At 39.5% G+C, this 23,875-nt stretch overlaps 1 protein-coding gene across 1 annotated transcript in view; it reads right to left on the bottom strand.

The window, feature by feature from the left end:
• NRP1 (neuropilin 1) overlaps positions 1–23,875 on the bottom strand; it is a 114,820-nt gene that overhangs the window by 43,419 nt on the left and 47,526 nt on the right. Inside the window, 3 exon segments of the mRNA XM_037384856.1 lie at positions 8,566–8,732; positions 11,416–11,571; positions 19,260–19,487. Of these exon segments, the coding sequence (XP_037240753.1) occupies positions 8,566–8,732; positions 11,416–11,571; positions 19,260–19,487 (551 nt within the window).

Here is a 23,875-nt window from a genome sequence, read left to right as displayed (position 1 = left end):
GCTATGTTGGCCCTTCAGCCCCTAGCTTGAATTTAATAGGATTTGCAATGGAATAGGTTGGTCCTGTCTCTGTTAAAGACCGAAAGCCACCTTAGTCTGTAGTACAATAATCCATAATCTAAATATAACCTGTTAAAGTAAGTCCTGGTTTTATACGTGATAGGGCAAACCAATATTTTCAGCAGCTTCAGAGGATCAACACCAGAAATTAGTTTGGCCTGAAGTGTTCAACACAGGAGGCTGCAATGAAGAGAAAGACCAGACGACACAGGTACAGCTGGTTGGTGGAAGTTATGTGTAAACAGCGCTTCTCTTATGAGAAGCCAGTTATTCCTGAAAACAGGGGAACTGAACCTCAGCTTAATGTTTGGCCAACTGTGTTTTCTCTGCTAGTAGGTTTTGTTTATCAGACAGCTATGGAGTTTATTCTGATGCCTTTTAAAAGAGTTTTTTTTAAATCTTGAATGAAAACATCAGAGATAAAGCAAAAATGGAAATATTTCCTTGTTGAAATATAACTTTTTTTTTTTCCTTTTTTTTTTTCTTTCTTTTCTTTTTCTGTGGGAAGAAGCAAATTGCTTTTTGAAGGGCAAGTATTTACCACTTGGAAGAAATCTCATTTATCCTTCCACTTTACCTATTTTGCTACTGCTGTGAAAATGTCATCTAATGGGCAGAACAGAATTAAACTGGGACAGAAAAGGAGGATGATACAAGGACAGAGAGGCAAATAATAGCTCAGCAACAGAAAATCTGCAGCGTAGATGCTGGGATGGGGAAGGGCCCATAGGACTCATGAACTCCTCAGCTTCATACTACTGTGCAGGTGTGGAAAGAGTGAATAAGAATGCACAATTGTCTGCAAAGCACTCAGCAGTACACCTATCATCTCCAGCCCAGGGCTGGCCCCATGACAACAGGGACCTTTAGCTCAGTAACAACTCTCCTTATTATAACATGCCTCAGCTGTGTGTTCCTACCCAAGGCTGTGTTTCTAGCCACTACCCTTAGTCACTTAACTTCTAGCCTTGAGCTCTACTTCACCTGTAGTTCGACACCTGCCTAGTCTTGTAGCTTAATTTATTTCTGCTGGACACAGAAAAATCTCCTTCTGAGGTACCTTCCTTCACAACTGCAGGATGTCCTGGCTGCAGTGGAGCAGATGTGCTGCAGTGCCTTGTAGTTGGGTGGGCAAGGCTGCCTCGGTCCCCATGGGGTCTGCAGGTCATCAGGGAGAGAGCTCCCCTACCAAGCAGAATGGCACAAGCAACTGATTTTTTAGCTTGATGGCAGTTTAAAGACCAGCAAACTATAACAAATGTTTTGAATCGTGCCAAACGTGTGAACCTGGTGAATGGAGAAAAAACAAGGGAGGAGAATAATTTTGTACAGAGTTTTTGAGTGGCTTCAATTCCTGTGAAAGAAAGTAGAAGAGAAAGATGTTGTGATTTAAAAAAAAAAACTTGTGGTGTTTAGTTTAAAACCATATTTAAAGGTTTTAATTTCTTTCCCTCCTGGAGCCAACTAGTGAAAGTAAGATAAATTTACAAAATTATTTTAGTAGTTGCTGAATCAGTGCTTTTGCTGGACACATTTTTAATTCTCTATCTCAGCTCTAAAGGGCCATCTGTCTTGCAGCCGTTCAGGGGATGTAGGGCCGGACTGGGAAGTGGATGCATAGGTAATTACAGAGTTATATACAAACTACTCAGATCTCTGCATAATGGATCCCCTGAAAGAACTGAAACTATTACAATGATTAGGCTGGTAGTGGAGGCTCGGAGGGGCTCTGCTTCTGCTGCTCCTCCATATGTTGCATGCAGGATTGCTCGAAGCCACGCAGGACTCTCCTCTGTATTAGGGCTGATGCTGAAACATGTCAGAGGGAGGTAGAGAGGATTTTCTTCTAAACTGCATTTTGCACCTGCACTTCTGGAGGAATAAGGCTGCCAACAGTTCTGCATAGTTCTCTGAGCATCTCTTCAGCCTCCCCAGAGTGATAAATCTATGGCTGGGAACTTTCTGGTACTAGAAGACCTCTTAAAGCACTTTGAATAATCAAAAAAACCTTCATACTTTGTAGGACCCTTTTATTTATCCCTCTCCCTCTCGTCTAATTTCAGTACTTGCCTTTATGAAACTACCATTTATTTCCATGTCAGAGTAAATAAAGGTATGAATGTATCCTGATGGGTCAATTAACCCTGGTTCTGTGCTGTGTCAGTCTGTCCTGGCTGTGATTTCCAGAAAGGAATAGTCTTTTGTCATTCTTTGCCCATGTGCAAAGTATGTTAAGACCATAAGATAACTGTAATACTTTTCCACACAAAGCTAACTCTGCTTTTTGTAATTTCTGAGGTGCAGTTATGAATTGTAAATGCCATGAACCGAAGGCATGACTTGTATTTTAAAGTGGTAGAAAAGACAAAGGACTGACAGTTTTTGTGCTTTCATGTCAGCGTGCTCCCTAATGATGGGCCAGCCCTACCACAGATCCTCTGAACTTCAGCTCTCAGGCAGTCCTTCAAAGGCTAGGAGACCTGGGAAGCCTCAGCTTCCCATGTTTAACATTATTCTTTGCACTAATATGATGCACTTCACTGCAATATCAAACTCCAAAAGAAACAGAAATAATAAGAATAAAAATAACAGCAGACATTGTTGACTTGCACTTCCTTGAGCTTTCATGTGAAGTATTTAGATAGGCTTGCTCGATAAAGTCAACCTAAACAGCTGCCCGATGTAAGAATAAACCTGTTAATGAAATAAATATGCTGTGCAGCAACATATATAAATACTGACTATATTTTTAAGTGAATACCTGATAAGGAAATAAGCTATGACACAGATGAAAGGTCAAGACACCAAATGACAAGCTGCAATTATTTTCAGAATTGCTACAGAAATAAATCTGGACTAATCTATATACCAGTTCACATCAGCAATGCATGCTCCAGGGTTTCACTTACAAAGGAGCGAATAATGAAGAACGTAGGTTACTGCAAATGTAAAGGAATGAAGACAAATGTGGAAGGAAAACTCCAGCTCCAAGGTCCCTCTTATTCTGGTGAAGCAGTGTATACATAAAAGTGTTTTAAATCAGGGGAAGTGTATTTTCCTTGCACAGGAGAGTTAGTGTTAAATAAACAACTGATATTTCAATCAGTGGAGGCAAGGGGGATCTCCCAGGCTGCTTTCTGAGGAGGGTTATTCTTACCTCTCTGGACTTTCTCCAGATCCCTAAATGCTGCGAGATGCAGAGGGAGAATTTTACACCAGATCAGCTGATATTCCTATGGCTGGCTGGTCTAGAGGTCTACAGAATTACTCTGCAACAGTCATAGATGCCAAAGGGATGGGTAGAGAACAAGGTGGAGATGGGCAGGCAGAGGTCAGAGGCAGCAAACCAGATCTGCTAACCTCTAACTCCAGCCGTTTACGTGTGATACAAGATCTGTACCCTGCTGAAAAAAACTAGCAGTACAAATTTGGGCTGGATTAACCATTTATTTTTTATTAACCAGAGCACACAATAAGGACTTCATCTTAGTGTAGGGCTGCAGAATGAGATAATACCCAATCCAGAGTATAATGTCTGTTTATGTTAACTCTCCTGCTAACAGTTTTTCAAAAATTTGAACCGTCAGAGCATGTTTATAACAGAGTAGTGTTTTTTGTTTTATAGCTGCTAAGTTTTGATTTGATACTAGGATTCTTAAAGCTGGATTTATGGTTTTATCCAAACCCAACTGTAATATGAACTGAAAATTTTGTGTTATTAACAAATATGCTTTGCTTTCTGGGAAAGCTGTAGGTCTCAGTCTAACAGCATGAGAGAAAAATTGTGCCACCCAGAAATTATCATCCAGCTTGATGGGAGTGTAAAGATTTGTGTTATATGCATTAGAAGAAACATTTTGATAAAACCCATACAGATTCTGCAGTAAAAGTACCCAGAAGGTGTTGCTCCTTGCGGGTTTGAAAACCCACACCATTATGAGGATTGATGATAGCGCAGGTTCCCAGTGACCCTAGTAATAGGCAATCAGTCTCCCTTCAAAACCACACACACGTGGGTCTCAAGTGTCTTTAGCTGATGGCACCTATCCAGCCGGGCACTCCCCCTGCTCCTGCGCTGCACTGGGGGGCTGCTGGCCATGACCCATCGGGGCGTCCCTGAGGTGCAAGGGCTTGCCAAGCACAGTGGCCTGTGGCTCCTGCTCAAAGGCTTCAGAAATAAGATGCAACAAGTTCCCTAAATATAAAGATTTCACATGTTACTCTTTCAGATGAGTGTAAGCGTAACTGCTGTTCTTAAATGTGAACATTAAATCTACTCTGTAAAAGCACAATTACTGCTGCCATGGCAGAAATCAGTCATCCCTTTTGAAGGAATGCCTTGAAAATGCAATCATAAAATCCCCGCATGTTATGGATTTCATTAACATTGTACTCCCCTAGGATTCCCAATTGCACAATAACGGGAGTTCTTTAAATTTTAAATGCCACAGACAGGAACAGTTTCACTAAAACCAGATGTGAAACCCTTGCACTGGCCTTCTTACTGGTTCTAAGGACTGAAACTGGCTGGTAATTGATACCTATTAACATGTTTGTTGTTCAGATTACAGAAATGGAAACACTATACTATTTTTCCTGTGAAAGGATACGTTAATGAGGGACAATGACTTACGTTGCAATGGCAGTTCCCTGCTCGTGATTAAATTAAAAAGCTTGTGGTTTTTTTTTTTTTTAATTATGTTATTTCACACTGAAGAGCAGTCAAGTGTGCAAAATGTAAGTGTAATGAACAAGTAGGTGGAGCTTAAGCTTGAGGAGCTAATAACATCCCATATGACAATAAACTAACTTCATGCTTATTTTTGGCAGCCCTTGCCTCATGCATATCTTTATTCCATTCATATTAGAAAATCCACAAACTTTATTAATGTGTTTTTAAAGAAGAAATGCAATCTGGAGTGTCTCTGTTTCTGATTATGGAGTCACTCCAAATCTCAAGTTAGTTGAGCAATGTTCAAAAGTGTGTTTGAGGGTAAAAGTACTGTGCAGACTTATGGTGTGACTGTGCTATGGATATTTTGAACCTATGCTTTGACATTTATTTCCAAACAACTAAGGAAAGGAATGGAAAAGCAGCTTTTGCTTAGCAGAGCCCTGTAAGCAGGCAGCATTCAGATGAATGCAGTAGTTGGTACCTTCTCAGCCACAAAGGAGCCATCTAGTTTTTCCACCAAAGAATGGGTTTCAGGTCCACAGATGGAATTCATGCAAATCCATTACTAAAAAGCCAACACTATTTTCCTAATTATTTTCAGTTAAATCATCCAAAAGACATCAACACCTCAAATGAGACAATCATATCACATGCCTTCTAAACGTCCTTTGTAGATACCAATCGCCCTTTGCTGATACTTAACTGAGGTTTTCTGTTTCTTTTGTCTTAGCAAAAACATTAACCTTGAAGGGAGGGGTAAAAGGAAGGGAAATGAGAACTATTATGTTTCCCTTATGCAAAAAAAGAAAGACACACTAAGGAAATTAGTATTTGGAGCTGGATTTTCAAGCTGCTTTGCCCATGTATGATTGTACATATCTCATACATATGCCTAGTTGCATATGCATATTAGCAGTTTGAAGGCAGACATCACTGCTTAACCAGCTGCAGTGTGTGTGCAGGTATGGAAACCTGCAATTGTAGAACAAATCAATGAATACTGATATACACAAAATCTCTGCCTCAAAGAAAAGGACATATAGGCAGAAATTTTCACTTTAAAAGTTCCAAGTTCAGCATTGCAGTATCCTTCAGCACAGTTTTTTTCTGTTGAGTATTTTCTAGAGTTCTTACACCGTGCAGCAACAATCCATTTATGCTGTACTGCACCAAAGCAAATATTTCACATAAATGACTAGTTTGCAGTAGCTTACAGAACAAAACAGAACAAAGTGGCCTTAGTCCTTCATATACAAGTGCCTTCCTCCTTTTATAAAATATGGCTTGGGTTTTTTTCAATGGGTAATTTCAGAGTATTTTATCAGTTACATGGTTGTTTGTCTGTATGCTTTTATGGAGATGAACATCTGTTCCTGGGGATATTTGTACAGAGGGAACATGGGATTTCAATATTTTATCCAGATACAAACTTGCAACATGTGCTCACTGCCAATGGCATCAAGAGTTTGTAGAATGTGGTAGTCTGAAGCACTTAGCACCCATCTGAAGATTGCCAAAGTAAGTTTAACAGGAAAGCATTTAGAACATGTTTGGAAGTTTGAATTAGTGATGTTAGTATTGAATTATACCATAATAAATAAGTATGAGAATATCCTCCTGACACAAATGGAACCAAAGATTAATTAAACCCTTGTGCCTTGTGAAAATCCCGGGGATATCCAAACTAGCTTGGTTGCTTCTGCTACATGGGTTGAGTGGTAGAAACGACTTAAAACAGTTCTTCTGCAACACATGTTGCCTATTCAACGAAATGCATTGTCAAGCAAGACTTTCCAGGCTCAGTCCTGCAAACAAGACCCAGCTCTGTAGCAAAGGCTGCTACAGCTTAGTTGCTCTGTCAGGAGGTCTGCCTTGGGAGTGCCGGTCCCTCCACGTGGGGCCAGGGCAGTGCAGGAGATGCCCTAGGTCTCAATTGCTCAGGGAAATGGTTCATGCTGCCTTTTCCAAACCAGGGGCAGGGTGAAGTACGTGAGAGCTGTGGTGTGAGCAGTACAGCATACAACCAAACGACTTTTTGGCTGATGTGGTAGCTGGAGGCAGTGTAAAACTGCTAAAAATTATGCTCAGTGGTTGTTTCAGCCCCTGAGCATCCTGGTTTAAGGCAGAAAGCAAAGGAGGATGAGAAATTCATAGGCAGGAGGCCTGAGGTACCCTGAGCTGTTTTAAGCATAAATCCCAGAGTAGCTTGGATTCTGTTATGTGTTTGTTATTAAAAAAGTTAATGGTTAAAAAAGTCCTTTGAAACTTTTTCTCAGAAAGATCTAGTTCTAAGTGAAAGGATTAAGCTCTCTCTATATATATGTAGTCATCATAACTTAATAAAGTTAATAAGCACACAGAACACACGAATGAGATTTGACTAGCTCTCTTGTTTTGATTATACAGTCATAAATGCATAAGTGACAGCAGAAAAGAAGGAAATAAAGAAAAAGTGGTGGCCCTCTGACCAGATGAAACACATGGAATTTGATTCTGATGCATTCCACTCTTTTTTCATGTGCATTCCATGGATTGCAAGTGGCAATGATTAATAACAAGCCTTGCACTTAGATAAGGCTTGGGAGATTTTAACATTTATTCCTAAGTAAGGAAAAAGGATCAACAGATATTTTTTTGCCACTCTGAAGTCTGATTAGGTCCATCATAGATGATTACCAAGTTGCCAAGAGCTCAGGATGTGTAGGGGCCCCTAAGCAGGACACCTGAGAGTCCCATTGTGTGCCAAGGATCAGAAGGGAAAGATCTCCCCCTCTTTCTTCTTTACTAACTAGTGCTCAACATGTTTTTAATGTTTCTTGCAGACAGCAAACCTCACAGGGAAACGCCAGTGTGAGCATTTGTGTGGATGGCTAATAAGGCATTGTTTTTATATGTCAGTTAGTAATTTCCTATGGAAAACAACAGAAGCCAGAGGAATGTTTCAAATATATGAACAAGTTTTCAATATCAGTAATATTGATCTAATATGCTCAACCCTTTCTCTTAGCTTTTGCCAACAGAAACAGAATCTAGGTTGCAACTAAGAAGTCTGACTACGACTGAGATAAATCAGTGTTTTTTTTCACCTAATGATACTAACGCTTGCCTGCTAGTATACATTATTTGTGTACAGTAATTCATATGAACAATCTTAAACTGTTCAGGAATCATGTGCCATTAACCTATGTACTTGATAACAAATAGCAAACAAGCCCAAGCAGACTAGCTGAACTCGAGGGGTCTCTTCATGGCGACAAACGTTTGCACAATTTCTCCTGTATTAACAGAGTGAAGCCAAGGCAGCTGATCTTTCTTTCTAATGAATGTTGTGTTTCAGGATGTGGAAGAATAGCCACTAGACAGAGACCATTGAACTCATTTCATGACTAACATATTCTAGAAGGGACTTAGGTCTTCTGAGGTGAAATCTGAGTGCATGAAAACACCATGCTGTATTAATGCTTAGCTGTAATCAGCTAGAGACATAGCACATGCTCAGTTTACTGGGACATTCCACTTTAAGTGCATGTTAAACTAATATTGACTTTTCCACTAAACCAAAATCTCTGTTATTTGTGCTCAGAAGACTGAAAAAACAATAGATGTGGGAAGCAGAACAATTAATCTTCCTGACCTTTTCTTTTTTTATACCTTTGGGAGTCAGTCTTTTTTTGTGTCTAATAGGGAATGTGAACGATTCACTTGCAATGATTCTTAGATTATGTAGAAGTACTTTACTGTGTTTTTTTCATTCTTTCTTTTGCATTCTCCACATTCAATAAACTCCACAGAGTATTATTAATAATATCTTTAAAACATTATCTTTTTACCTGTATCCATTCTCTGATAGAATCTTCCCCTGGGGTCCATCCATTCTCAGGGTAATTTAGCCGGGACCTTTCTGAAGACCAGATAGCGCTGTACTGGGAGGAGACAGTGATTTGATCAGAGTGAATTTCTCCTGACTCCATACCTAGTGGTTCCATGCACTGGAAATCTGAAGAAAAATAAATTACCATTGTTATTATGGTCAGCTTTTTGATATAGACTTTGAATAATGAGAACGTTTTCCTGCTTTGAATATGAATATCTAAAGAATTTATTTTTATGTGACTTTGAATTCTTTAACAACTTTAAGTGAGGCAGTGTTGGGCTTATGGTGTCATTCTTAATACCGTCATTCAAGTTACCATGGCAATTCCTGCAATAATAATTCTATACAAATATTTTTAGCCCAGCATTGTAGCCATTTCAATATAGGACAATAGATTTCTCTTTTCTAGGGTAGCACAGGCACTTCTGTGGGTTTATAATATAAATCAAAGTATGTTGAACTCATAATTATGCACAAAGCCAGGAAAGACAGACCAGATGACTGTATAAAATAATTTTATTTTAAAACTATTTACTCTAGTACAAAAAGTATAAAATGTTTTTTAAATATCATTAAAATTCCAGCCATTCTCTGTGGATCCTGGCCACTGGAAAGGAACAGATCAACAAAATTTGAATCCAGGCTAGAATATTACTAACCTAAGGGAATTACCATGTTTTCTGTAACATGCAGTATTTTAAACAAGCTGATCATCTCCATGCAATCTTTCCTTGTTGACATAAAAATTACCTAGATAATTTAGAATCGACACCCTAGTCACTATAGTGAGTTCAAAGGCTAATACAGCATGAAGACTAGTTCTTCTCTCACTCTTCAAAAATAAAGGCTCCAACCCCCACTGAAGTGAGAGAGGCTGGTGTCTTTAGATGGATCCTCACACCCAGCTGCTCACGCACTGCCTTGTCAGAAGTTTACCAATCCTATTGCAAAAGCAGGAGAAAATAACATGTGTCTATGCTTCTCTTCAAGGACTTCATAGTATATAAATATAATTAATTCCTTCATTAGCAGTTTAAGGTAAAATAGCAGTGTGTGAAGCAGAGGCCCTGACATTTGGGTACAGACCCTTTTTTATCACACCTTCTACAGAGATGACATATCTCTGTCAGGGTGGGTGGGTGCTGAGCTGAAGGTCTGAAGCTTTCAAAATCTGTGAGTTGGAAAAATGAGCTTTTAATAAGCAAAGTTCTGATCTTTCGATGAAAATTAAAACATTCTGAAAAAACAGTATAAATCTTTTATGACAGATCCCAAAACTTCTATTCAGAAATGCTGTCAGGGTACCTTATAGGAGTTGTAGTTAGGGTGTCCCATAACTGAATTATCAAACTTGTTGCCAAACCACATTTCCCATGGCATACCACCCTTTCCCCCACTTCTGTGCTGCTCCAATGTATTGGAGCCTTGAGTGAAGTACTGAAACTTGAACTACGCTGGGGTAAAACTCAAAGTAAAATTAACTACTGCTTGGAATTGGAAGGAGAGCCGTACATAATCCACTAAAGAATGCAAGATATGGTAGGTGGGAATAATTTTAAAATATCTAAATATTAGGTGTATAGTTTTATCTGGACATGTGGGCTTTCCCTGTAGTCTACTGAGAGAGAAAAGTACCTCCAGGGCACACCTCACATGTCTGAGATAAGTAGGCTGAGCTGGTCCCTGGAGGTGACCCCTTCTCTATTGAGAGCACAAAGAGGAAGGGTGGGTGAAATGAGGTGAGGTGAATCTCTCCTGTGTCTAAGCCTGCATCCCAGCATAGCAGATACTATTAACTCTGGCTTCAGTGTGATGACACCTCCCTCTATTGCCGAGGGAGGATGACTGGAAGAGGTGGACACATTGCTTGTGCTAGCTAATGAGGGGGCAGGAGCAGCATGTACATAAGGAGAAGCCAAACTAGCTGGAGATAAAATCTGAAAGAGTTGGAGGAGGATGCTTCCCATTCACAGAGACTGGGTACGTCCCATTCCTTCTTCCTAGCTAGGCAACATGCAAGAAAGCTATTAAAGAGGCACGGGGCAGAGGAGAGCTGGAGAGTAACATCGATAATTTCAGTTTACTCAGTTTTCTTTGGTTTCTTCTTTGATTAAACAAGTGCCTCAAATCTGGGTGGATCTGCTCAAACCTCAGTAAGTTGCAGAAAGGAGAGAGAGTTTGATTTAAAGTGTGTGTTCTATTATCAAGCAAAGCAAGGAAGTCTGCAAGGACATGGTGTAACACAGCCTGTTATTTTCCTGTGTCTCCCTCACTTTGTTTCATTCTCTGTCCAAAGGGTAACTATGAAAATGAGGCAACTGGGAAAAAAAATACGAGACAAAGAACAAAGCTTAGATAGCTTATGAAATAGTTTAACAAGAGCACATATATTAAATGGGTCCTTTTTATTCAAGAAATCGATCATCAAAGCTTAGTCCATGTAATAAAAGAAGGCTTTGGATAGCACATTCATTGTTCTTGTTTCATTGTTTTAATGCAAGCGTTCAATTGCTCCGCATTCCTGTGTTTCCTTGGTCAGCACAGTTTTTCACAATAATTATTCCAGCTTCCTGGCAATACTGTGGAATTAAACTGTAAGAAGAATTCTGCTTCTTGCACTGCTTTTTAAAGGGCAGCTGTTCTTTAAAAAAAAAAAAAAAGAAAGAAAAAAGAAAAACAGAACCAACCCTTCCCCACCATCTTATTTATTTAATTTTCCTTTAAAGTTTCATGGAACACCTGGTCTGCAAGAAGACATAACAGATAATATTTTCCAAGAAGCTCTGCGGGATACATAAATACTGACCTTCTGATACACTGCTCTGCGACACGCTGTAGTTTGCTGAGAATCCCTCTTTTGCTATTGCACTGTCAGTGTAAAATACCATTGAAAGAATCCCTGTTGAAGACCGGACACGTCCTGGGTTGTTCTGCCCACAATAACGCCCTATATGTGGGCCAACTGCAAAGAAACAGGATATAATAGTAAACTACCAGTTCTGCTACAACAAAAGATGCCAATACAATAGCCTCCTAAAGACAGCCCCTCAGGAGGAAATAGTGAACCTCTACAACAGCTCAAAAACACAATCTTATCAATAACATAGCAGTGAAGAATAAGTGGCTTATTCTACCCCAGTAATGTTACTTCTAAAATGTTCCAGCTAGCACTCCATAAACCTCTGAAAATGTAAAGAACCAGGATTTCAAAAAAAGTCCTTTAAAGTGTGCAGAGGGGGCAATGATGCACAAAACTACATGTACAAAACAACAAAAGTATTTTCCAAAGTGTGACTGAAGCACCTATTTATGCAAGCAACATCTGAATGGTCTGATTTTCCCCACACGGTCTACCAGATGCTCTTGGAATAAGAGTTCAAACAGCACTTTCCAGGTTTTATGCTCAATACTGCAGTTAATCTGTTAATTTTACAGCGCCCTTAGAAAACCTTTTTGCACACATATTGAGGCTATGACCAATGACTCTTTATCCCTTCCTGTTTATGCTTTCAGCACACCTTCACAGATCTTTTGCCCATATGCTTAATACTAAAGAATACTGTAAAAGGATTCAAGAGGAAAATCTTAATACTTTCCAAACAGTGAGGATTTCTTAGGTATATCTTCATGTCACAGAACACACACACATACATACATACATGATCTCTCTCAATGTTAACTATAAATCAGTTCCTGATATTTTTCTGGATTTCCTGTCCAGTGAGATAATCCTTTTCCTTAATTAAGCTACTCAATTCACAGCCAGCATATGTGGCCTTCTAGCACTTAAGCATTCCCTGCAGATAGGCCCCTAGGTGGTTGAATAGTGGTACATCTGTGCTTACAAACAATAAGAAAAAATAACGCTAAAACCTATCCACAAAGTCAATCATGAAAATAATCATAAGATATCATTCTAATGCTTACACCACTGGCTTTCCAGGCTGAAATTGACACCTTGTCATTTCTCTAGGAAGTCCATTTCACTTTCAGTTTAAAATAAAAAATGTTTATATATCCTAATTATTCACAGTTCAAAGAAAATCCTCAGCTAACATAAATTTGTAGTCATTTATTGGCGTTTTGCATCAAGTAAAACAGTTCCAGCTTGGAATAACTTCAGTATGTAAGCTACACATTTCTGTAAGACCCTAGAGTTGCCAGAAAGAGGGAGCTCAGATGTTGTAGCTCTTCCTGCCAGCATGTGCTTTTCTATCCATATTTTGGCCACGGTTAGTCTTCAGTTGCCTTGGCAATCCCATGGCGTTTAAAATACCTGCCTGTTCAGTCCTTTTCCACCATGGATGTTCAATGCAGTATTGATAGCATGAAACACCCTATAGAGGATATCAGTTGAATTCTTCCTCATCCTAGAAATCATTAAAGCTTTACAGTTTTAGTATTTGGAGTGAGAAAGTTGTTTTAGACTTTTTTTTTTTTTTTTTTTTTTGCTAGTAGTGGCTTTTGAAAAACACAAAACAATGCCTCCACTTCAATTGCTGCAGGGTTATTGTTGCTGGGTTTTTTTTTGTTTAGTTTTTCTTTTTTTTTTTTTTTTCTTTTGCATTTTCTGTGTGCAAACAGTTCTGATTGAGCTCTTTCCCTTCATGGCTTTCAACATTATAGCTGCTGATGTTGCTCTGAACTGCAAGAAAATAAGGGGGATAAGGCCACCATGTTGTGGCACTCCGAGCCTCCCTCCTCCCATTTCCTGTAGGGAGGCCTCTTTGAAATGACAAACAGAAGAGAACTTTGTTTAAAGCAGACAGGCTTTAAGATTCCCCATGACTCACTGGTTTATAATTTTTAAGACATATTTAGTGATTCTGCATTTCAGTCTTCTACAGATTGGCCCTGCTATCACAGTACTATTCCCTTTGCTAGCTATGTAGATGCAAGAGCCAAAAACTTGCAGAATATGATACAAAGAGGTATTGAATTTTTTTGCACAACATGTAAGCTTTAGCCTAGTGAGCTAATACAGTATTGATCTGAGCAGAACTGGATGAAATAGAATTTCTTGTTCTTCTTACACAAATAGCTAAAGCAAAGTTCTTTCTTCCATTCAAATCTTGAAAACTTTTGAATGACAATAACTTATCAAAAGTTTCAGGAGTCACAGTCACCACATCACAGAAATGCTATGTGGGTAACACCATCTGAGCAATCAGTCATTTAGGGGATGATACTGCTGTCTGCTTAGGTAGACAATGGCACCGCTTTTTTGTAACCATCTTCCTGACCCTTCCTCAAGAACCAAGATGGGCTTTCATAATAGACCATGTACAGTTCCAAATGGGAATTTTAGGGCAGCAGGTGATGAAAAATCATTAAGCCCAGAAAACTCTTTGCAGCCTCTACCTGTAGACCATCCTGTCGTTTTGCCAGCATCCCCCAGGAAGGCCTACTCCAGATATGAGTCACTTGGAAATGTCCTTGCTCAAGGACACTTCTCCATTACCCACAGAACAAAGGCATTTTGGTGAGCCAGCTGCTTCATTTGACTGCCCATGCTGTAGCTATTTCTGGGACCTTGTTTCCTCTTTCCACTGGCATAGTATGATATAGTGGGAAACAGTAACTTTCAGCTTAAAAGTTGGAGGGGCAACTAAGAAACCTGTCTTGCAAGCTTTTCCCAAAATGCAGAGTCTAATTCTACAACCTGAATAAATCCTTGATTATTCTTAATATGTATGTTTGAAGGTTTACAGATCTGAGTATGGAACATATAGAACATAGCTGGTGATTTAAGACTAAACAGAAGCCTTATCCTTACTAATTCTTCTTTTCTTTTCTACTGTTTGCCCTTCTGGACAGAGTAACTGTATCAGGATATTTTGAGACTTACTGAAATACACATTTGCCTACCCAGCTGAAATCGTTAACTTTTGGAACTCAGTTTAAAAAGAGAAAAAAACCACAATAAAACACAAGCAAGGAAAAATGGTATATCAGACTTCTCAAATATTAAAAGAAATGTTAACTAGCCATTTTGCAGAATTTTAAAGCTGGTCTTTAAAAGTATGCTGTTGTGCTGTGGACAGTGTTTTCACAGCAGTATGATAGTTATTGACAAACCACTGGCACAAAACTTAGGATGCTAAAGAGAAAAGAATTGAAAAATGAGTCCCATCCTTACAGCCCAGTACACACCTACACTGAGCTTGTGCATACTATTATATCTTAACAGCTTCTTGAAAAAGTGTAGAAAGCAACCACAACAGAGGAGAAACACATTTAGATTAATAGCAACCTTCATTTGCAGTGATGTTAATGACTGAAGTGTTTTGTTTTGCTCTGTAATTCAATGGAAGCTCTTGTGGCATTGACCAAAACAGCAGTGCTTAGCCTGTGGTTCTCAAACCATAAGTAAACTTCTTTAAATTACTTTTGAGCCCCTAGTAGACAGTTTCTAGAGCTTCAAAGAGAGCTGCATGATGAATATGTGCAATTCATCACTTAAGCTAGTCCTTATTTTGAGTGGGCTATTTTTCTTCAAAGTCATCAATGGGCTGTTCTCAGCTGAGGCTGGCTAAGGTACGTTTGTGCCTTGGACAGAGATATTTCTGGTGTCTTGTTTATTCATGCAAAATCACATATTTCTATTTCATGATCTACTCACTCTCCTGCTTTAATCCCACCTGCTGTCTCCTTCAAACCGTGGTACCTTTTCTGCACAATATTTGCAACGTGCACCTGTAGTTCCCGAATATTCTCCACCAGGGTTTCTTTCACTTATTGCTTTGTGTTAAAGAAGAGACCAAAGGGTGCTCTTGATATGCAGTTATGCAGAAACAAAACACCGGGTTTGAGGCATTACTGAATGCCTAACATTCCCCTCCTGAATCAGCAAACACTCACACCAGTGGTACTTCAGACCCGTAAGTGTCCTTGGTGAATTCCTGTTGAAGTCAATCGAACTGTTCACGTGCTTCAAAGATAAGCACATGTTTTGCAGAATCAAGACGCAAGTACTCAGCACTTGCCAGATTCAATCCACTAAAAGGACAACCAGGTAGGCTGAGGACTCCATGATTGTGACAGAGCATTTCAGGATTAGTGTCTTTGTGAATGACTGTCATAGTTGTTGTCAAATTGTCTAACAGAAAATTGTTTTCCATCAGGAAAATGGCAATTATGTAGAAGCAAAATGTAAATGGAGGCATACTGATTTTGACACATCCTTTTAAACATCAGTGTGAAAATTTGTTTAAAAGAACATTTCTCTTTTTTTTTTTTTTTTTTCTGGGGGAAGAAGGAAAAAAAATCGCAACTGTAGAAAACAGCAGATTAATTTCCTGCTGATCTCTAGTGACTGTAGCTGATCTAATTCTACAGTGAAAACATTTTCCACTTATGTTGGGTTTCATCTGTTCTATCTTAGGTATCTTTTTTAAGTTTACATCTGAGTTAGTGTTCCATAGCTCTCAGTACAGTCAATGAGATAAGAATCTCCAAAGGTCCACTAACTGCACCCTGAAGTAGATGTCTGAGACAGATCAGTGAGGGCTGCTGTCCTCTGCTGAGAACAGAGGTAGTGAAAGTGCCTGGCTCAAACATTGATGCCTGGTTTCCAGAGTTGGGTGAGAGCAGCATGTTCAGGGGGTTGTCCATCTAATTCTTCCCTGGTTGTGGCCACAACTGTTTTCCATCAAACTGTTCTCTGTGACCTATTAAAATACTGCCATCATCCTGGCACACCACAGCTGTGTTGCTGTGGAGCAGGGGATTTGAACTGAAGGATATGGGTTTTTTTTCCAAACGTTTAATAAATCTTTCTGCTTCATGTGTAGTGCATCTGTAGTGCAATGGTGGCTTTACTCTCTGACACAGCTGGGTATGTGAGCAGCAATGCAGTCTAAGAAAGCAAAACAGCTTCCTTTTTTATGGCTATGTCCATATCACTAAACAGACCAGGCCATGGACCACCCTCTGGATCTGCAGCCAGTAGCCAGGGACTGTTCCTGGATCACACTAACAGAGTGACACAGCTTGCTCCTGTAAGGCTTTTTCCACTGAAGCATGACAGCTGCGTGCAATGTGCCTGTTTGGAATGATCCCCAGCTTTCACTTTCCTCCAAACCGTGCTAAGGAATTGCTTGGGAAAGTGCAAACTGATGTGGGCTGAAGTTGTGCAAGGTAGTATGTCAGTAATTAGGAAGTACACACAATGATGCCTTGGCCCTGTTTTAGCTAATAGTGTAGATGTAGCTTCAGAATATTTTTTTCATGGACTAAAGGGAAATGGACAAATGGCTGAAAGACACCCTGGGTGAGCCTTTCTTCATCAAAGGCAACAACACTGTCTAATGTTTTTCAGAAATGTACTACTTCCATGTGGGTGCAAATTAGATTTATTTTGCCTGACTTTCTCCTTTTTTTTTTTTTTTTTAAGATTATCTGGAAACTCTTATTTTGATATGTAGAAACTTTTAATTTCTGCCTTCAGTTTATCGCCAGGTCGTACCAGTGGTTTCCTGTGTCAGCTTTGCTCTTTGGTTGAAATAGTTCTCCCTCCCAGGGATTAATCCCGTGATGCATTTATAGAGAAGCAATCATGTTCTCTCTGCCTTTGTAGTGTTAAGTTAAACAAGAGACTGACTGCTGGCTAAGGATTGTCCTACAGTGAAATGATGCAGCAAACATTTCCCTACAGCCACCACAACCTCCAACAGTTTGTATTTAAGGAAACATTTCTTTCTACAAATTCAGTTGAATATTTACAAACATGTAAGCACCCTTGTGGGATGTCAGGACCATTTTGAGTTCAGACAGTTTGTGAGAGAATTGAAAGGCTGATAATGCCTGTTGTTAATTGCTCTTCAGTATGGCTCAGTCACTTTCTTGAACCGGGAAATTACCGTTTTGAAACCCTCTGACACTAACAATAATGCATTTCTTTTTGGTAATATTACACATAAATTGATTGATTGGATCATCTTTTCACATGTCAGTTTAAATGCAAGTTCTACAGGAATTCAGCTTGGACAGATTTGGCCTAAATACAAATAAACCTATTATTAAATGTTCCAGACATCATTATTGTAGTGTTACAATACTGTTTTCCTAACTGAGGCATTAAATACTAAATAGTCTTTCAGCTACTGTTATGGCTTTTTCTTCACTATTTATTGGAGTGGATTGAAAAGAGCCAGGATAAACCCATTAAGTATAAAACAAAAAGGAAAAATAACTATATGTTAAAAATCTTGTACCTATTTACTGCAGCATCAATAAAAGCTTTAATTAAAATTGTATCAGGAATTTATCTAGGAAAAAAAAACACAAGCAAGTTTAAATATGTTACTAAAGTATGTTCCTTAAGTTATATGTTTTCATTTAAATGAAATATTAATGTAGTATTAGCATTTTATAGAAACTGCCACTGCTGTTCATAAAAGCAAAGAAAATATGTATTAATCTGGGTTATCACACCAGTGGAAAACTGAAATAGTTGTAATTAGTGCCCAACACAAACAACATAAATCTTCAGTTGCTGAATTTTGCTACAAGTCACAAAATTAAGAAGAAAAAGGACAGCTTCAACATACTTCTCTTTATCAGCTTATGCCATACATAGAAACAGTGAAAAAGGCATCACAATCGGTTTTACACAGCCATTTGCACAATTGGTGTAGGTGATTGGGCACCCTAAAGGTTAGGCATTCTACTCGAACAGTCCCTTTTAGACTGGAGCCACAGCCTTTCCAACTGGGGTCCTTGGTGAACCAGCACACAGCTGCCCAGCCTAGAGGGGACTTGGACCTTGTGGACCCATTGCCGTTTATGAAAAAAAACCAGAGAAATCATGCAGCTATTTTATTCATCAGTCTCAGTGCAAAGCTGGGTTATGAGATCGGGCAGAGGGTGAAGTGAGGGCTCACAGGCCTTATAGTCTTTGCTAATATCTAGCTATGCACTTGGTGAATTTGCACAAGGTCAAGCGTGGCCAACAACCAAGCGGAAAATTACTGAGCTGGCAGACAAGTAAGTTCTAGAAGGTACCCAACATGTGTCCAGCTAATCAGAGATTATAAATTAACAAATTAAGATAAAACTTTTGGATTTGCTGATACTGCTGGAAGACAGAGCACTGTAAGGGAGGAACACTGCAGTGCCCATTCACTGAACCCACCTGAATGAATAACTCAATCACTGTTCACTGTAATCTTTAGTCTGTATGATTTCCATTGTATGGACACCACGTTTTCTCTGGCAAAGAAATTCTCCAATTTGACAGGTGGTCTGTAACCCAGATCCTTCACAAGCTGGAGGATTAGTTTGTGCAAGTTGTTGGAAATTTCTGGACAATACTCATGCGTTAGCTGTGCAAGTTTGAGGACCCATTACAAAGCTTCATATTTAATTAATTTTAATGTAGGGGTCTGTCAAATATCCCCTCTAAAACCAGTTTTTCTCCAAGCCAACTGTTCAAAATTAAACATATTTCATTAAAATAATCACTCACACTGTGATATGCTTTACTGTATGAATTTACAGAGCATTTTTCCTATTTCTCTTTAATTCAACTCGTTTCACATAAATCAAGCAAGGACCTCTCTACTATGACATTTAAAAAAATGAGAATATGCCTTCTGCAGCCCACTACAGAGTAATGGATATGCATATCACAGTCCATTTTTCTCTTACCATCAGGGAATCCATCCCAGATTTCCAATCGGTCATAGCGACAGAATGCTCCCCCTGGAGTATTTGAATCAGGTTCTAGCTCAAAGCTTTCAAATTCCAGTATAATCTCTGACATCTTTGGTGCAAAGATAATATAAGTGCATTCAAGGCTATTGGGGTATTTTTCAGGGAATCCAGGGGATTTTATCACTCCGCTTGATGAAGTAAAGTTTCTGGAACATTCAGGTCCTGCAAGAGAAAGAGAAAATCACCAGGGTTAACACTATGCTACTAAGCAAAGTAGTTAGCTGGAAAACAAATTAGGTCATACTGTCTCTCCAGCAGCAAAGGTGGTTTTTCAATGAAACACCTCATTTTAATCGCTGCATTAATCATTCAGCCAGCTTGTTCCTATTATTGATAGTCAGGTTTTAAAGCACAATTCACATATACTGTCTGATGTCCAATTTTCAATTTGTATGGAACAATATGAAAACTTGTACCAGCTCTAGAAAAAATTATGACAAATACAAAGTCATGTGGGAACAATGAAAGTGTAAGCTGCAGAAATCTCGACAGAGCCCTAGAGAAATAATTATAGCCCCTTCAAGCTCAAATCTTTAAATCTTATAGCTGACAGGGATTTTATTGGTGAAATAGAATTTTTTACAAAAGTGGGTGAGTGAATTCAGTAGAGGGAGTAGTGGTTTCAGATTCCTGGAGCACTGACTCAGTAACTCTGCCAGATGTGACCTATGCCTCCTTGACAAACTAAATGTGAAAGGTAATTCGTACATGTACCAAGGGTGAGTGACTCATTCTGAGTGGTGTTGACACAGGTGCACCAGTAAAATGTTGCTGTTAGTGCAGGCACGATAAACTGTGTGATTACAGGCAGTGTTGCTAGAAGTCACCTAATGTCAATGTTGACACACCAGCTTTCCCCAATGTCCCCACCATGCCATAATGGGATGCTCCAAACAGTGCTTTTGGTGAAGCAGGAAAGTAGCAGTAAAGATGCAAGGGTATAAAAGGCCAGATCACTGGATTTGCCTTTGTGAATACAGGGGACTAAAACTGGAGTTCCTCACTTGTTGACAGATCGCGTTTCTCCTTTTTTTAGGTCCCTCAGGAATCCTCTCTGTGTATCCCACATCTGCAGGTGTGCTTCGAAGTCAGCCGCAGGCACTGCCCACACATCCTCCCACAAGGTCAGCATAGGTACCCCTCTCTGACTTTTGACACTCCAAAATTAATGGAAAGTGATTTACAGGATTTGGGGGATTGGTGGAGAGCAGTTGACCTGGGGAGTTTGAGTAGGATGACTCAGATGAAGGTCTTCAAACACACAGTAGAGGAAGGACACAGGCAACAGTTTGGTTGCAAGAGGCAGGTCTGTGCTGGAGGATGAGCATGTGCGAGGTTTCAATTTGGATGAGGATGCACAGCATCCTTAGAGACCGTAGCCAGAAGCCTTACAGGATTTCCAATGCTGAACACTGATCACTGAAAGAAAACAGTCTGGCTTGTTGCATATATGAATACTCTTATTTCAGCACAGAAAATGTTTTCCTTGTGAATGTGCCAAATGTATTACCCCCCACAGATCTGGCCACCTCCCAGCTAAATTCAGCATCCAAGAGAGAGGTCTGAACGAATTTAGTCAGTTCAGGTATTTTTGTCCTTCAACAGACACTGATAGGAAATGCTTGATCTATCGCATCAATATTCAGAACACTTTGTGGCATATTTTGGAAGATGCAGATATTAATGCTCACGTAACCTGACCCATTCCAATTTGGGAAATTACATTTTGCCTATAATTAAATTGCCCGCTTACACATTGGTCGGATATTTCTCTTCTCTCCCTGTCATTCCCTTGTCTCCTTGTCATGTATGGGAGGGTTATATTCTGGTTGTTGCCTCTTACTCCCACCGGTAGCTGCTGTTCCAGGATAAAATAGCTTTGCTATGCCATTCATAGCAAAAAGTGCTCTGTACTCCTCTTGGAATCCAATAAAAGATGCAATATAAAATGTAAGCCAGGATCATTATTGCTTTATTAAATACAGCCAGATCCTGGCTCTGTAAGTGCATGATCATCAGGCTCCTTACACTGACACATGGTATCTCAATACCGGCTTGCTTTATTTTAAACATGTTCAAGTCAATCTGGTGCAAGAAACAAAACCTGTTTTCAGAAGAGCTGCCTCAGGAAATTGCCCTCCACAGATTTTGACCCTTTATTGACACTGAGAAGAAGCTCCATGAATTAAATCAACACTGAGGCTACGAGGAACTCCATGGTGCAATCTTCATGGAAAACTGGCAGAAAAGATTCTAACAGAGAGCTGACAAAATAGATACTCCTGGGAGGGAGAAACTACCTGTGTGCATGTGCATGAAATAAAGGAAGATAGATGAGCTGAAGGAAAGAGAGAGAGGAGGCAACAGAGAGAGCAAGGAAAGAGAAAGAGATGACATTGGGTATAATTTCATTCGCTCGATGTAGGTGTCACTGAGCCAGAAAGTCATTTGCCTTCTTAGCTGACACTGCCTTTTCTTTCAGTTTACACCATAAGTTTAGTCAACTAAAGTCAGGAGTGTTGAAAGTGTACAGTATAGATCCTCATGTAGTGAGCAGACCACTCATCCACCCTATGATAGGCTGGCTGCCACAGCCAAAATGATGAACATTTCAGATGGGCTAAATGCTGGGCAATATGGGTTTCATGATTTAGTCTAGAATTCAACTTCTTCATTGTCTTTCTGGCTAAGGAGCTGGATGAGAAGTGAAGGCAGCTCCTACTCTCAAAACCCATATCTCTTTTATCACAGTCATTACGTGTATTGGTCTCTCAGCTTAGGATGCAGGTAGTGTAATGCAGTTTTTCTTTTCAAAAACTAAGGATGCTTTCACAGGAATCATGGGCAAAAATATAGTGTGTGCTGAAATGCAGCTCAACCTTCAGCTCAGCAACACAGGACCTAGGGCTTGTGATCATTTTAATACTTCTCATACCTGGGAAATGATGAGCTAAGATGTGAATATGCTTGAATGAAGCATATTAGTCTGGTGTGAGCAACTGAGCTTCACCTGTGTAACAGGGTGAACTGGTCAGCTTTCTTTGGTACAGATATTAAAACTTAAATTTGGAATAGCATATACGCATTAACTCAAAAGTTAAAAAGTGCTGTGTTCCCACAGAAACTAAAACTTGTATCCTTTGTGTACACACAGCATTTTCTAACACTGTACCTGGTGATAACTTTTCTGCCTTAATATACGGTTTATGTGGAATGAACTAGAGTTAAAGTTGCTCTGGGAGCCATAATTTGGAGTTTCCTGACTTCTGTGTGTGTAAAATCACTTTCATAATGCCATCTTAATATGGGTAATGTGTGTCATTGAGACATGTAAATGACCACACAAGGAAATAAACACAACATTGCTGTCAGAGCTCTGGGTTGCCACTATACTATCAGGAAATAAATAAAAGCTTTTTTCTTGAAAAAGCTCAGTTGCTAAAATAGATTTTTTCACAGGTCATTCTTTCACTTCTTCTTGTGTTTCAGCCTTGTTTTTTACAAAAGGTGGTACTGTATATATAAGTACTGAGAAATTTCAGGGCACAGTTTCAAGAGTTTAGCCTCCTAAAGCCATCAAAATAAATAGAGATATGTTTTCAGGAAATCTTGGTGTCATTTGGATCCTGAGTTCTTTCAAAAAATGTGACCCTGAAGGTCACCAAAAGAATTTCTGGGAGCCAAGAGTGGATTTACAGACAGGGAAGATGGTGAACGAGAGGTCTGTGGCCCCAATTAGCACTGTGCAGAGCAGCAATAGCTTGCAATAGGAAAGACACTTCACTACTGTGCTTCTCCTCATTAACAGTACAGCTGCCACCAAGTGTGTGTGCTGACCGCAGCTGAAAATCTGGCTCTAGTGTAGGTGTGTAAAAGGAGCTTGAACTGGTTTTGAAAATGGGGTGCTACCTGGATGTGGTGTGAATTGGAAATTCGAAGTTTTTGTTTTTGTTTTTGTGAGTATAACCCTAAACTGCTTTTGTGAGTATAACCCTAAACATTGATGTTGAAGTCAGTATTTTTTTCTACAAAGTTAAGCTTATTGTCTTTTTATATATCATGACTTTTGGTCCTGTATTCTCCAGGCATGGAATATATGAATTTATCTCCATCCAGCTATAGGGAAGGTGTATGCCAAAATAAGATGATCTTACTGCCCTTCTAGCTATTGACTCAGAGAATTATCAGAGAGGGACTGTCTACAGGTCTGGTTAATCCTGGACTGTTTGTTTCTCTGGGCTTTCTCTGTGCCCTGTACAGCAACCTGTGCTCACCAGCACTGAACTTCTGGCACCAGCATCCAGAAGGTCATGCCTGTGAACAGTGTAAGCTTCTCCCCTCCTTTACCTCCCAAACATGATTTGTGAAAGCAACAGCAACATCATCTGCTGCCCATGTGTACTCTGGTCCTTTCTGAGCCCACAGCTACCTCTTGGGAATGCAGAGCAAAACACTAAGCAAAATAAGTCAGGGACTCAGAAGGTTACAGTGCTGTTAAGGCAGTAACATTGTAAATCATACAGTAATTATTATCACAAAAAAACCCCCAC

Source organism: Falco rusticolus, chromosome 4, assembly GCF_015220075.1.
Source record: "Falco rusticolus isolate bFalRus1 chromosome 4, bFalRus1.pri, whole genome shotgun sequence".
Taxonomy (NCBI): Eukaryota; Metazoa; Chordata; class Aves; order Falconiformes; family Falconidae; genus Falco; species Falco rusticolus.
Note: the sequence above shows the minus strand (reverse complement) of the source record. Positions and strands in the feature narration are given on the sequence as shown.